At 51.0% G+C, this 14,619-nt stretch overlaps 2 protein-coding genes across 2 annotated transcripts; both read left to right on the top strand.

Moving 5' to 3' along the window:
- The first annotated feature begins 531 nt into the window (after positions 1-531).
- HSPB2 (heat shock 27kDa protein 2) lies at positions 532-2,066 on the top strand. The gene is made up of 2 exons (XM_009704551.1): positions 532-665; positions 1,543-2,066. The coding sequence occupies exons 1-2, from the start codon at positions 572-574 to the stop codon at positions 1,992-1,994; spliced, it is 546 nt and encodes a 181-aa protein (XP_009702853.1). The 5' UTR covers positions 532-571; the 3' UTR covers positions 1,995-2,066.
- A 4,028-nt stretch (positions 2,067-6,094) lies between these two features.
- LOC104165035 (chromosome unknown open reading frame, human C11orf52) lies at positions 6,095-11,885 on the top strand. Its single transcript, XM_009704550.1, has 4 exons — positions 6,095-6,126; positions 10,426-10,466; positions 11,239-11,285; positions 11,649-11,885. The coding sequence occupies exons 1-4, from the start codon at positions 6,095-6,097 to the stop codon at positions 11,883-11,885; spliced, it is 357 nt and encodes a 118-aa protein (XP_009702852.1).
- Positions 11,886-14,619: the final 2,734 nt, after the last annotated feature.

Here is a 14,619-nt window from a genome sequence, read left to right as displayed (position 1 = left end):
AGCTCACAGCGGGGCGATGGGTGTGATGATAGTGACTTCATGTGACTTTGCATGACCTGATCAAGCACCAGCCAGCATTAGCTACTGCCCTGTCCCCACCGGGTGCTTCAGGGCCAGCAGGACCAGTGTCAGGGACTCCTTGAACCTGCTTATAATGAGCCTTCTTGCTGGCCCTTGCCGTTAGGAGCACCACAGGCAGCAGAGCCTGGGGTCTGTCCTGCTTTCTCCTACTTCAGCCTCCCTCAGCTCACCTCTGTGCCTCCCTGCTTCACTTGACTGTCCATTTGCCTCCTGCACCTCCTGCTTGAGGAAGGGATCTCAGAGGCTCGGAGGAGGTGTGGGATTTTGCCAAGGCGTCCCTGACTGCAGGCAGAGCCTGCATTCCCTGCTGGAATGCAGCGAGAAGCTTCCCTCGTCACCCTGGCGAGGCATCCTGTGCGCGTGGCTATTTTCGTCCATCTTTTTATCACACACTCCTCCCTGTGGAATTCGCCCAATTAAAACCTTGCAATCTGCAGCCTTCACTCTCAGAGGCAGTGAGTGCCTGCAAGGTCCCCTTCCTAGACACGCCATGGCTGCACGGACTGTCCCCCATGCCTACCCCATGAGTTCGGAGTACGAGTTTGCCAACCCTAGCAAGATCTACGACCAGAACTTTGGAGAAGGTAAGAAAGGAGATGGAATCCCCCCAGCACCCTTCTCTCCTCTGGTGCAGGAGGGCTGGTAGAATCCCCCTGGGGAGACTGAGCTCCAGAGCAGGCTAGGGAAGCTGGAGCCAAGGAATTTTGAGCATAAGAACCCAGGTCAAATCAGGGTGGGGGGAACAGCCAGAGAATAGCCAGGGTCTCTTCAGGTCTACTTCCTCTATCCATGCCCACTGCTGTCTCTCCTGTCCCTCCCTCATGCCCCCAATGGTCTGGCATTCATGCATATGCTGTGCAAACATGAAGCAAAATGCTCGGGTAGGGCAGGGGGGCAGTTTTTGCAGCCGGAGGCTGTGGAGAAAAGCTGAGCTGGGGTGTTCAGCACAAAGCTGGGCAGTGGCTAGCGGAGGGGAAGGAATGTGGGCAGCAGCAGAACCATTCAGCATCAGCACAACAGTGTGAAAAGGCAAAATCTCCAAGGAAAGCCCCCTGGACAATGGCACACAAAAGGCCTTTAGTTCTTCAGGGCAGTTTCTTCACCATCAGCATTTTCCATGCCCAGCCCTGGCTGTGGGCTTTGCACTGCAGAGTGCCCAGTGCCCCTACCAGTCCCTCCCTGTCCACCCAGCAGACATGTGAAAGCTGGATACCGGCCCTTGGTTTGCTGGCAGGTGGTGGGAGGCAGTGGCTGGCAGTCATCTGGCTCTGTGTGTGTTTTAGAGACACAAAGGTAGGAACCATGAGAGACACCATCCATACTGTGCTGATGTGGTGGCAAACCCAAGGTCTTTGCCAGGTCCCAGCCTCCTCCTGTCACCCTCCCCTATCTGCTGCCAACCATCCTTCTCCAACTCCTTCCCCTGGAAACTCCTCACTCCTCACTGAGTCTCATTTTCAGGTGTGTCCCCATGTGAGATTTTAGCCCCTGCGCTGTACCATGGCTACTACATCAGGCCTCGGATCAATAAACAGCTAGATCGAGGCACCTCTGAGATCAGCCTCAATGAGCACAAGTTCCAGGTGTTCCTGGATGTCTGTCACTTCCTGCCGGATGAGCTCACTGTCCGCACCGTAGACAACCTGCTGGAGGTGATGGGGCAGCACCCACAGAAGGCTGACCGCCATGGCTTCATCTCCCGAGAGTTCACCAGGACCTACATCCTCCCTCTGGATGTCGACCCCTTGCTTGTGAGAGCCACGTTGTCCCATGATGGCATCTTAAGCATTGTGGCTCCCCGGACGGGGAAGGAGGTGAAAGCCAGAATCAACGAAGTGAAGATAACTCAACAGGAGCAGCCAGTGGGGAAAGAAGAACAGTCTGAGAAAGAAAACGGGAAGGAAGAGTCCTAAAGGCCCCAGATCTGGCCTTGCACAGGGAAGGTGGGGGGAACAGAGATGGGGAATCCATGGTGCCAGACCCCTATTTCTCACCATCAGTGTTTAGCAGGGCTGTGAGACAGCCACATATATGCCAGATTTCTGTTTCATAAGGCTGATGGCTGGAAAAAGGGACTTGGAACTGAAAAAAAGAGGGGGACTAAAGTGTTAGTGTGAGAGACTGTAATGCAAGTTTTCTCCTAGATTAAGTGCTCATTGAGCACCATGCAGGGTGCTCTTCTCTCACCCCGAATGACAAGGGTGACTCTTACCCTAAACTGTGAGGCTGTGTTGCAGTGGACTGTTAAACAGCTAGTGTGCTGTAGTCCAGAAGGGTACTGGGAACAGGGAAGAGATGATCCCAGTGCCTCGCTTCTGAGCTGGTGTTTGACCTTTGTGGAGATGGAAGGTGCTTGTTGGTCTGTAAAAGTGCCTGCAGCTCTCAGGAGGAAGGAGGAATAAATCTGCCTCTGATCTTCTCTTATTTGCCTTGGATTCATGTTGCTTCTGGCCAAGCTACTCTGCAGCAGGAAGGATGGACAGTGCCTTAGCTGCTCCAGATGCGGGGAGCAGAGCAGCGGAGAGTTCACACTGAGCTCATCTCTGGAAATGGCATCAGTGGGGACTTGAAGAGACTCTGGCCATAACGCAGCCAGGGAGACCTCTGTCACTGCCCCCCCTGGCTCAGGTGCAGCTGGAGCTGCTTGCTGTTGTAGGGAGACCACAGTGGGCAGTAGCCTCAAGGAGAAAATATGCAGAGTGATGGGCTTTTGGAGGCTCACTGTGCATTTCCAGACCTGAAGCTGGAGTTAGCCCAAGTATACGAAAGCCAAGCCACGGTCTCTGCTTGCTTCAGCCCTCTAGTTTATGGGACATAAGGCTTGTTCACACACAGACCTTTTCAGCCGTTGTGAGAGGAGTGAACCCCAAAATGCTGACAGGAAAGGCTCTGCTCAGATCCCAAGTGCCTTGTTGGCACCCCAGCACCCTCTGTAGAGTCACAGAGGGGATGAATTTGGCCCCCTTTGCAGACATCATGATGCTACCAGCTACATGAGAAATGCCTTCATAGTCTTGTCATGTTGGGCCAGGGATCGTGTGTACTGCTGTCGGTGGCAGCTGCTGCCTTGGCTGGCCCTGAGGGCTTAGCAGGTGCCAGTTGCAATCCTTGTCTTGTCAGAGCCAATTAAAGCAGCCAAAATGCTATGTCACTGGCCAAATATGGGGGTCCCTGTCATGCCTCAGTGCAGCCCTCCCACACAGGAGAGGGGAGGTCCCAAGGTCCCTATGGACAGAGCTTCTCCCTCTCCCTGCTGGGATGTGACCTGCAGGCTTCTGCACTGCCTGCAGGAATACATAGGGCCAGAGATGCCCTGCTCAGGAGTCTATCCCATGCAGCATACCTCCTCAGTTGCTGAAACACTGGTATAAGGCTGCTCTTTCACCCTTGCCAGGCAAAGCAGGATCCATAATTTACTTAGTCCCATGTCATAAAAGAATTCCTCAAACTCACAGCCACTTCAGAGCAGCAGCTATAAAATGCTTTTCTTTGTTTCTGATCTGGCATCTTCTGTGCTGGTAAGAAGGGTCGATGGTCTCCTTGCTCACTCCAAACCTCCTGTCACTAGGATAAACATCTTCACTGGATTGGGGGTAGGGAGTTGTCACGGCTAACACATGACCTGCAAGCTGGGCAAAGGGTGCCTGGCTGAAGAAGTGCACATACACACACAATGCAGACATGGCACACGTTAGAGCATGAAATGCCCTCCGGCTCTGCTCTGACTCCGCAACATAAAGGCTGTGGGTTGCTGAACTACTGGGGACTGAAAACAGCATGCGGCCAGGGCTGGGGCTGCACAGGGAGCATTCTAAGATAAAAGTGCCCAAAACAGTTCAGAGCGCTCTCTCCTTCACTTTTTATAGACAATGCCAGCTTGTTGTGTGCCTGTACCACACCTATCACAGTGTGGTCCCGATCCCTCAGTGTCTGAGATACCTTGACACTATTGCCATAGAAATGCTCAGCATTAGTAGTCATTACACAGTTCTGGTTCCCCTCCAGGTTTTATTAGCCCCATCTTTGCTCTCCAAGGAGTTCATTCTCTGTTGCTGGGCACTCGAGGCTCGTCCTGTGCCAGTTGCACAGCTTGTTACCCAGACAATGTCCCTGAGTGCATGAAGACAGCTGCTCGGAGCAGTGATGCAGTGAGAGGGGCTGGCACTGCCTGGTGTCAGCCACTGGGCTGTTCCTCTGCACCCTGGCAGGCTTTGCACAAAATAGCCTGATCGGTTTGCTGAGCAGGAGCACTGGAAGCCATGCTGTCTTTCATCCCTGCAGACACAGACTGAGGAGGGAATGCAAAGTGGCAGCCAAATGCTCTCCAGTTCTGCCAATGTTTTTGATGCCTTTCTGTTTCTCTGGTGGAGCTCAAACCAGCAGCTCCAGTATTTGTGAAAGGGGCTGATGAGAACGGGCTCCCAGCCTTTTATTTATTTTTCTTCTCCACAAAGCATCGAAGCCCAAGTTATCCCAGAAATCAAAACAGCCACTGGCTGACTAAATCAACAGTGTCTGTGGCAAACCCAGAGACACAGTCTGCAACTTCCCAAGGGGGGACAGACTCCTGAGACCACCCGGTCTTTGCAGGACCCTGAGAACATGGTCCTGTTGGGACCAGGACTGAATCTCATCTGCCTGCATAAATCTGGTCCTAAATTCTCCCTGGGGTGCTGTGGTGCAGGCTGAGCTGTGCAAATTCTCCAGCCACAGGCTGAGGAGCAGTTTTGGAGGAAGACACAGGCTCTGCAGGTCACGGTGTAGCTCATCCAGGATTCAGCTAAGAGAGCAGCTGTGCCTCGTGGTCCTCCCAAAGCAGAATCCTTCTCCTCCTGACACTTCTGGACAGGTACAAGCTTTGCTCTGTACTTGGGCAGATGATAAATGATGCTGTGAGCCTGGCTGAGAGCATGGGTACAGCTGGAGTAGGGGACTAGCGCTGGTTCCTGAGATAGCCTGCTAGAAGGGTGAATTAAAACTTATTCCCTTGTCAGCACATCCCATGAGGCATTCAGGCCTGCACAGAACTGGGGCGGATGGCCAAATCAAGGCTGTGGAGCACAGTTTCTGCTCGAGGGCTATATTAACATGGTATCTTTCAGTACTGAGCATCAGCTCTCTTAGAGCTGCCAGAGATCAGCTACCTGTCGTTCAGTCCAGGAATGACCAGCCAGAGCCTGAAGGGCTTGTATCAGGGATAGAGAGGTAAAGTGCACGTTAATGTTCCTGTTTGACATGCTGAGGGGTGAGCCTAAGAGCTGTATTGCAGGTCCTTAATGATGTGAGGTCCCTCATGGAATTCTGTCATTCTCTAAAGCACAAATCTATACACTTTCATCTAGATACCTTTAACAAAAATGGGTTCCCAGTAACGTCCCTGAGATTGCATATGCCTTTCTGCCTCCAGCAGAAGCAGCAGCACTAGACTGCAGCTGACAGTAGATCCGCAAGCCTGCTCTCAGCTTCGCTGGGGCATCGCCTCACTCCCAGGGAGATATGCACTCTTTCTTTTTTTTTCCCTTGCCACACATTTTTCTGACATCCTGCTTGAGATGCAATGGTGAACAGCAGGAAGAGCACTGAGAGCTCCCCGGCCCCCGGTGTTTCTCCTTTTGCGGAGGAACATTTGAAGTCCCTACTCCATCCTCTTTTGCATCACTGCTGGCATCAGCAGGACGGCGCCGGTGAGAGAGAGGGATAGCGGAGGGACAGCCACTGTACACATCACAAAGCGGAATTTTAGCCCCAGGGCTGAGCCCTGGAGGGGTGCTGCTACCTTGCCCTCTCCTCCCTGGCTAGCAAGAGGTGATGGCAGGCCCGGTGGCCCGGAGAGCCCCGGGCAAGCCCTCCGGTAGATGGCACGCACGGGCCCAGCGAAGCGTCGCTGCGGCCGCGGGGAGAAACCCGACACTGCCAGACACTCCCTGGGAATAGCCAGGGGCCGAGCAGGAACCAGGAAATACAAGCTCTCCCTCTCCAGAAAACACTTGTGCTTCATGGAGGAGGGAGCGACATGGGCAACCTCTGCAGCTGCGGGCGACCGTGGTGAGTACGGCATCCGCCAGGCGTGGCGACGGCAGACGAAACCTCTGGGCAGCCTGCGTGGGAGTTTGGGTGGGCTTTGCAAGCTTTGCTTCCTTGTGCTGGGTTTGCCAGGGCTCCCGCCTGGCTCTCAGCCCCGCGCCTTGCCAGCTCGCACAGAAACTGCGCGGGGGCATTGGGCCATTGCTGCGCAGGTGCTGGGGCAGGACCGGGGGAAGGGTGCTCGGCGCTCGCACCCCAGCCGGGCTGCGGCCCCTCGTGGGGCTGGCGGCTTGGGTTGCAGCAGCCACGCCAGCTAGCTGAGAATAGCTCAGTTCTAGGAAAGATCTAGTTAAAATCCCTGTGGTCTCCGGCCAGGTAGACACTGTCAGGTGTCCCCTTGGCATACTGCAGGGAGGGGCCCCGGGGCAGTGCTGGCGCTCAGGGCTTGTGGATCAGCTGCCCCATCCTGATCTCAGCTTCTCCAGCCCCTCTCCTTGCCTGCCTCTCTCTGGGCTGTATTTGCGCTTGGGAAACCTTGGCCACGTTTTTCAGATGATGTTGCTCTTTCTCCCTGGGAGGGAGGATGACAGTTTAATCCCTCCTGGCTCACACTGTGCCCTGGACCTCCCGCTTACAGAAAAAGGGCGCAGCGGAGCATCATTCGGTGCCAAGTGGAAATATATTCAGCTCTGAGCGTGGTACAAGGGGGAGAGCCAGGAATATCAGATGAAGCTCCGAGGACATTCTCTCCAACACTGGATTTGTTAAAAGTATTAGAAATTCATCAGCGCTTTTTAATAGTTACAGGAGGCACAGCATCACCTAGTGGCTGAGGCAGAGGAGGAGGTTCAGGACATCGAGGTCCTCCCAACCTGAGCCCTGAGCCGGAGGGCAGAGGAGTTTGGGATTTAGGAATGTGAGCTGTAGGTGGGAGGTGGAAGGCTGGTTCTTGACACGTCCCCGACCAAAAGTCCCATTTTCTACTTCCTCTGCCCTGTGGCAGAGGGTAAATGAGGCACCCAGGCATCAGCTTCATTACTGCAGCGGACCAGGGTCTGATCAGGGAATGCCTGGGGCACCAGCTGGTTCCCTTGGGCAGAGCTGCAGTTGCCAGGCACGCTACCGATGCTGTGTAGCAGGGAGAGCCGTGCCACAGCATGGACTGGCAAAGCCAGAGAGTCCGGACTAGAAACACCACCATTACAGCATATGCTGTGGTGGCACTTTCATGTCCAGACAATGCCAGGCTGTGCACAAACACTGTGACTCCAAAAGGAAGTACAGACCAGAATCTGAAGGTCATGCATCTATGCAGGGCCAGGCAGGAGGGCAGCTCTCTGCTCCATTTGGGAAGCAGCATGGTGGCAGGCTGGCCTCTCTGGGGCAATATCAAATTCTGCTTCCCCAAGGCTACTCGACCAGGACTCCTGTGTCCCACTTGATTTTTTTTTCCCAGAGGCTGCACGGAAAGTAGGAAGCTGGGATGGTACTTCTGCTGGTGGTGTCACTACTAACTTCTGGCAGATTCCTGCAGCAGAGGGCAAAGACCCTTTTGACCCCAGCACCCCTGTGGGACTCAAGTGCTAACATCTGCCTTATGCTCTGGGGAGAGCAGAGCTCTCTCCCCAGGAGGATCATTCCCTGTCCTGTACATGGAAATACATGGGTTAAGAAGGACCTCAGGCTCCCAGCCTGTCCCTGTGCTGCACAGGCTATTCAAACAGGCTCCAAGCAAGGAGAGAGGATGGCAAATGGAAATGTGCTGTTGGTAACATGGGCTTGGGAGATACCTACAGAGGACCACAATCAAGAGCAAACTGGTGCACTGAAGCCCCACGGCAGAAGTTTGCATGATTCATAGCTTTGCCTTGGTGACAGAGGGAAAAAAAAAGTTACTTTATTTTAGTTCAGGTGTTTCCAGGCACCATACTGCTTTTATTTCTGTATATTTTCTCAGCACCACAGCTGTGTCGGCAAAGAGCTGTGCTTCCCAAATAAAGCTGAGACTTACAAAAGGGCTCAGGGGAGGTAGGCACCCACCCTCTCCTGGATGGAAGATCCTTGTCATGATCACTACCAGAGCATGGGCCCTAAGGGAGATAAAGCAAAGAGCAAGAGACTGAGAAGGTTTCTGAAGTCTTTAAAGAAAAGCCATTACAGCAAATCTATTCACAGAAGAAAGTTACTGATGAAGGAAAATGTGCCCTCAGGTCTGGGTACCTCTGCAAGTATGGCCCTGTGGAGGGCACGCCTCAGGTATTCGCACCACCTGGTTTAGTACTGAGGTCCTCCGATGTGCACGGACAGCAAAAGATGCCAAAATTCAGGACCCACTGTGAAGCAGGCTTGTGTAGGGCAGTAATCAGGTTGGCATTGACATGGGGAAAGGGGAAGAAGCAATACAGGAGCAGGGACACGTGTGCTGTCGTGTATAATACAATGTGCTTCTAGCGGCCTGTGAGTTAGTTACAACATGTTTGACCAGGTTTTGAGAAGAGGGGAGAGGTTTGCCCTGCTCTTGCTTCCCCTGCCACATCCGTTCTAATTACTGCGGATCTGAGGCTGGGAGGTGCTGTCTCCTGCCCGGCTGTGATTAGCCTGCGGACAGCCTCAGAATAGCTCCAGCCTACACACTGGCTGCTAATGCTCTCTCTACAGAGGAAGCAAGAGCAAAACAAGCAAGAGCAGCTTGGAAAGCTGATACTGCAACCTACCTCCCAGTAAAAAGGATAGAGACCCTGCTGATTTTGCTTCAAATGGTGAGATTTTAATTACATTGCACAATGTGCCTGAATGCTGTAAAGAAGCAAAGTGCTCTAGCACACAAGCCTTGGCGAGGAGGGCTGTGGAACACCTGCAAGCTCATAGAGACCGTGGAAGAGGAAGCTGCAAGAGCCAAGTGAGAACCACTGCAAGACAAAGCAATGCTGCCTTGAGCTAGGCCTCTAACTCCGGGGGCTAGCCCCCCAGATTTTGTCTGTGAAGGACTGGGGGGCCATTGGTGCCTCTGTGGGGCAGCACACAGCAGAAACACAAGAAGCAGTGTTGCGTCCTTTTGCACAGGCACATGACCACTTTGTCTTCCCCAAAGCCGCCTTTGACTTCCCAGGTCTACCAAGTTTGGTTAATCATTACTGACCATTTTGAAGGTCTCCCAGGTTCTTTGCCTGCATTCACACTTGTTTTGTTTTGCCATTAGAGTGCCAAAGGCATTACTGCACACACTGTCCTGCTCACCCGCCCACTGAAACTGCCTCGAAATGCTGGCAAAGGCAGGGCTCTGCCTCAGGCACTGCATTGTTCCTGCCTGTGGCAGGACTGTCTGGCAAATGCACACGATATGGGACATGTAATGTTTCTTGGGAACCATCTGGTAGCTCTGTAGCCCCATTAAAAGCACTAGCTGCCCACTTTCAGCTGCTGCCTGTGCTGCAGCAGAGACTCAGACCCATGTGAGACCCTCAGCTGCACACTGCGTGTCCAGCACCAGATGGACATGCGTACGCAGGAGGAGCCATACAAGGGCTGGCACCTGCTCTCCTCCAGCCCTCCAAGCATGATGCAACGATAACATTTCCTTCATGCATCTGTCCCAGAATGTGACACCAGCCTGCAGGAGCTCAGCTCCTGGCTCTGTTGTTACAGCTGGAATGAATTTGGCTTCTGTTCCTTCCATGGCTGGAACATAGCTGTATTTGGCTTGTCTTGTTCTCGTCACACAGGTACAGCTGAGATTAGGGTTTGGCTTGTCTTATATTAAGTGCACAGCTTGTTCAGTTTGGTTGTGTTTTAAGTGGGAGACTGAGAACAGGAAAACTGTCTGAAACATTAAATTAGCACAAGGTCTGAGTACCGCTTCTCCTTGGGCAAGGGGGTCAAAGCACAGGGTACAGGGCTATCAGAGCATCTGGCCCTAAGTTTTGTGCCAATTGAGACCATGCACTGCACCCTGCATCTTTGATCATAGAGCTGTGGAAATGTAGTTGCAAAACTACAGTGAAATCTGTTCTCCTTCCCTCTGATGCCTGTGCATATTGGACAGCCAGGCAGGGCTGAAAGGCAAGGAGAATTGGGGGTGTCAGTGGGGTACGGTAGGTGTGTCACAGAAGAAGGAAACACATCCCCACGAGTCCCCTTTGGAACTTCTCCCTGCAAGAGTCGTTCAGGTTCTGGCTTGGGTCAACAGCTCTTCTCTGAGACACTTCTTGGACCTTTCTCATTACCCACAGATGTGGTACCCTGTGGTGGTGCATTTGGGTTTGCATGCTGTGAGAGCAGAGGCTGGGGCTTCTCAGGGCTGACATCTCTCTCTGATTTCAGGAATTGTCCTTCGCCTTTTAAGAGAAGGAAAGAAAAGCAAGGTAAGGATTTGTGAAAACGCTTTCGAGGACCAGAAGAGATGGAGTGACTAAGCTCCTGGTTAACTGAAGTTAGTCAATGCTTACTGTGAATTGGATCCCTGAGGCTGAGGTCGCCTCTCATACTCTTTTGTACCTAATCTTCCTCAAGAGGCAAGATTTCTTTAGAACTTAAGGCATGGGGGGTGATGTGCCATGGGACTTGGCAATGAGGAGGGAAGGGACTTCATCGGTATCTTTAAAATACCAGAGTCTCAGATCAAAATACATGTGAGTACTCTCAAGTGGCAGCATAGCAGAAGCTGCATGAAACTCCTGTAAGAGCTGCAAATATTTGTCTGACATCAGTTTCCCAGATTAAAGTGCATTGCTTAAGTAGCCCAGTTGTGTCCTGTGGTCTTTGGACCATGCTGGGCAAAATATGTTTGCCAGGCAGCAAAGGAAATGACAAAGTTAAAACTGGAACTGACTTCTCCAAGGGTCTGACAGGGGATCTCACTGTGCTGTGTCTGTCCTCCTAGGTTCTGCCAAGAACATTGTGGTCCACAGCATGTTGTCATCCTGGGAAACCTTATTTTTTCCAAAGAAACAAGCCCAGGCTTTCTTCTTGAAGGTGGGCCTCAGAGACAGGATTAGGGTCGAGGGTGTCAGATGAGATGGAAATTTTATTTGTGTCCAGTGGGGAGAGCCCATGGGCCAGATGCTGCATTTCTGCATTCAAAGGTAGAACAATAAACAGTTGTGTTAACCTGATCCACTGGTGTTTCTTTTTCAGGAGCTAATGTGAGACATGAGAGCCAACAGCATCAGCCTGGCGGGAAGGTAAACAGCTTCCCAGAGTTGTTTTCCTAACTGTATATTGAGGAGGGAGAGCTGACCACGACTTCCGAGGCTAGATGGGTTGGGAGGACGTGGGGCAGCTTATTCAGAGCCATGAATCATCTCATCCTGGATAGGCTTTAATGGCTGTGGGAACAATTTGCATTGCTGCACAGTGATGCAGACCCTTTTTTTTCCCCCTAAAGTGCAGTGGAAGCAGTAGGATGAAATCTCTCTTTGAACCTGAGGTGTCAGAGGGCTGGATGGTGCTGAGGGCAGTGTGCAGGGTGTCTCTGCCTGGTGCGGGGAAGGCACATGTAGAAGCAGCCCAGGGAGCTGACCTTCCAGAGCTCTTTCTCTCCAAAGGCCCCAACATACGAAGATGTCCTGGAGTTTCCTGTCTACGCCACCGTGAGTAAACCCAAGACCGTGAAGCAGGATGACAGCATTCACTATGCAGACATTCAAGTGTTCCCCAAGGTCCGGGAGCGCTCTGCAGCAGAGGTGAAGAACTTACAAATGCAAAATGCCACAGAGTATGCCACCCTCAACTTCCCACGGCCCAGGCTGAAATACGACAGTAAGAATGGGACCCTGGTATAAAAGGCTTGATGGTCCCTTCCTCCTTCAGCAGCAAAAGGATTTCACAGACTTGGAGATGCTGTAGATGCAAGCTAACTTCATGGACACATCAAGTCTCCCTGAGAAAGAGCAGAGAGGCTGTCTTCCACCTGCATTTCTCTTTGGAGGAAACAGACATATTTATTCTCACATGATGAGTAGTTTCCTATCTGATTCTGCTGACAAAAAACACCTCTTCCCCTTGGAAGAGTTGCCTCTGAAGCTGGCAACCCATCTCCTCTCAGCACTGTGAGAAGACAGAGCTGCTTCTTGGCTGATGAAGGCTAAAACCACAGCTCAGAGCTGAAGTGAGAAAGTTCCTGCTGTGGCACAGGACCAGCTGAGTGCTGCTCTTGCAGATGGATTTGGGAACATGATATACAGGATTCAATACTGGGACAAGGGAGATGTTGCCACAGAATTTTATGTCAATGTTAAGAAAATTCTGCAATGTGCAGAATGACATGTGGATGATACTGTGAAGAAATGGCATGAAACCTTTAACAGTATCTACTGCAATGTCTTCCTCCAACACCTGCCACTGTAACTGCAGTCATGCACTATGTGCATCCTCTTTTCTCAAAAAGCAGTGTTCTATAACCATGCACAGCACACTAAAACCAAGGCCAGAAATGCAGAATTGACTAAGGGGTACAGAACAATTTCTTTCAGTTGCGTCCTTACCCCAACATGCACCGAAGTGAGTAGTGAGCAATTGGCTCTGACTGGAAATGAAACAAGGAAAATTCACAATTTAACTGCGAGGCAGCCATTTAAAAGTCACTGCCTATATTTAGGGCAGTTATCCAGTCCTTAGAGTACAGCAGCTGTCTGCATGCCTGAGATACTGGGAGTGAATCCCGGTCAACTTTATAGAGGGCTTTGGACTTTTCCTCCACTTTTTCTTACTTTGTACTGGGAGCCTTGCTTATAAAACCCAGTAACATAGAGCACACACCATGTGCTGTTTTCTGCTAACCCTCCCAGATACACCTTTGAGAATTTGTTTATGGGTTTCAAATAGTGTTAGTAATGCAGAATAGCAATTGTCCAAGAGGCTTCTGCCACTGGACCCAATTTGGAGTTGCAGCATTAGCAGTTGAACAGGGCTCCCAAGCGGTATCTTCAGGCACTAAAGCAATGCTTGGCACATTCTGTTACTAAATAATGGTCTGCATAGCTAAATGCAGATTGTGGGACAACCTGTTTATTGCCAGTGTTTAAAAATCGATACCCTGGTACATTTTATAAACATAACATAGTTTTTTGTTTTATGGCTTAGCTAAACGCAAGAAGCATGAAGGAGTTCCTGCTTATTACAAAACATAAAGCTGGTATGGGCAGTGTTTGCTAAGATGGAGGTGTTTTCAGGACCAATCCTACAATTTTTCTACCTTTTGCCCATGCTATCCAGTAGACCTCAGCAGGGCTATTGTAAGGCCAGAGTAATGCTTGCAGGAGAAGGCCCCTGTTTTATAATGGATACAGTGTATTTTTCTACCTGAAAAGGTTTTTTTTGCCTGTGCTATCCGGCTGGGCTCAGTGGGGCTACTGTACCACCTGCAGTAGGTGGTCCTTCATTCATAATAGGTACAGGATTATGTTATTGGAAGGCCAAGGATTCCTCTTTCTTCTCCTCCAAGTTCCTTTCTGCAGTCCATGCCCAGCATGAAAACCTGTCCTTTAGACTGAGGAGGATTGAATGGGCACAGGATTTACTTACAAGAGTGTGTCAGGGAGTCATGGGGCACTCCAGCACTCAGTTCTGCTAGCCCAGCTGTCAGACAGGCTGCCAGATTTGGTCCATGCTGGGCAGCAGTTATGTACCTCCTTACCCCACTGAATGGCTGCTACAAGACCTGGAAAGGGACTCTGGCTTCAGTTCTAGTCAAGCCCTCCACATCATAGGAAGAAATTGGATTTTTTAGAAACATTATTAAATATAGACTATAGGTCAGGAGATGGGAGGTTTTCTAGAAGGTGCAAACTCCAACAGGTCATTTTAAAAAGCAGTTTAAGTGAAACAGCCCGGTATTGCGGTGGCATGCACAGTATGTGGTACTGAAGTTTTTCCTCACCCAGCAGGAGAGCTGGGGCCAGGGACAACAAGCTGCACAGACACTAAGGTCAAGCTCCTGGGCCGAGAGGGGTGTAAATTTGCACATCCATCAAGTTAAACCAGTTTTGCCGTGGACTAAGTAGGACTGGGTTTGGCTCAGAGAAGCTTGCTTTCACTTAGTCACTTTTAGTTCTGTTGATCTGTGGATCTGCCCTTTTGCATTCTGAACGAATGGGAGCTACAGTAGAAACTATCTTCTAATGAGTGCCTCAAAGCCTGGAATGGTACTTTATCTCCTATTCCCTAAGGAGCTCCAGCTTCCGTACATAGCTAGTACTTGGTGGTGTTTCTGGAAGTACAGCGTATCTTAGAGCTAATCAAGTGCTCTGCACAGGAACAGGAGTAGTACAGTAATTTTGCCTGTTTACCAGGCCTTGAATAGGTAACACGTGAAAGCCACGTGTTCTGCAATAAGGATGCTTCTAAAGGACTTGGTTTTGCACTGAATATTAAAAGCTTCCAACAACGTATTATCTCGTGTGTTTCCCGAGGTTGTTACGTTTAGGTGTTCAACGAGTGTTAATGTACCCGATGTTCCTTGAACATTAAAGACGTAATTTTTAGCTTTGACTAATACATTTGCGCTTTTTGGGGAGG

The sequence above is a fragment of the Cariama cristata genome, unplaced genomic scaffold (assembly GCF_000690535.1).
Source record: "Cariama cristata isolate BGI_N322 unplaced genomic scaffold, ASM69053v1 scaffold35817, whole genome shotgun sequence".
Lineage (NCBI taxonomy): Eukaryota > Metazoa > Chordata > Aves > Cariamiformes > Cariamidae > Cariama > Cariama cristata.
This window is presented reverse-complemented; position numbering and strand designations above follow the sequence as displayed.

Bases quoted from the DNA above. Each gene is read 5' to 3' on its own strand.
- LOC104165035 (XM_009704550.1), top strand. From the start codon at position 6,095: ATGGGCAACCTCTGCAGCTGCGGGCGACCGTG. The intron at 6,127-10,425 runs GTGAGTACGGCA...CTCTGATTTCAG, and splicing joins TGCAGCTGCGGGCGACCGTG to GAATTGTCCTTCGCCTTTTA. The intron at 11,286-11,648 runs GTAAACAGCTTC...TTCTCTCCAAAG, and splicing joins AGCATCAGCCTGGCGGGAAG to GCCCCAACATACGAAGATGT.
- HSPB2 (XM_009704551.1), top strand. From the start codon at position 572: ATGGCTGCACGGACTGTCCCCCATGCCTACCCCATGAGTTCGGAGTAC. The intron at 666-1,542 runs GTAAGAAAGGAG...TCTCATTTTCAG, and splicing joins CGACCAGAACTTTGGAGAAG to GTGTGTCCCCATGTGAGATT.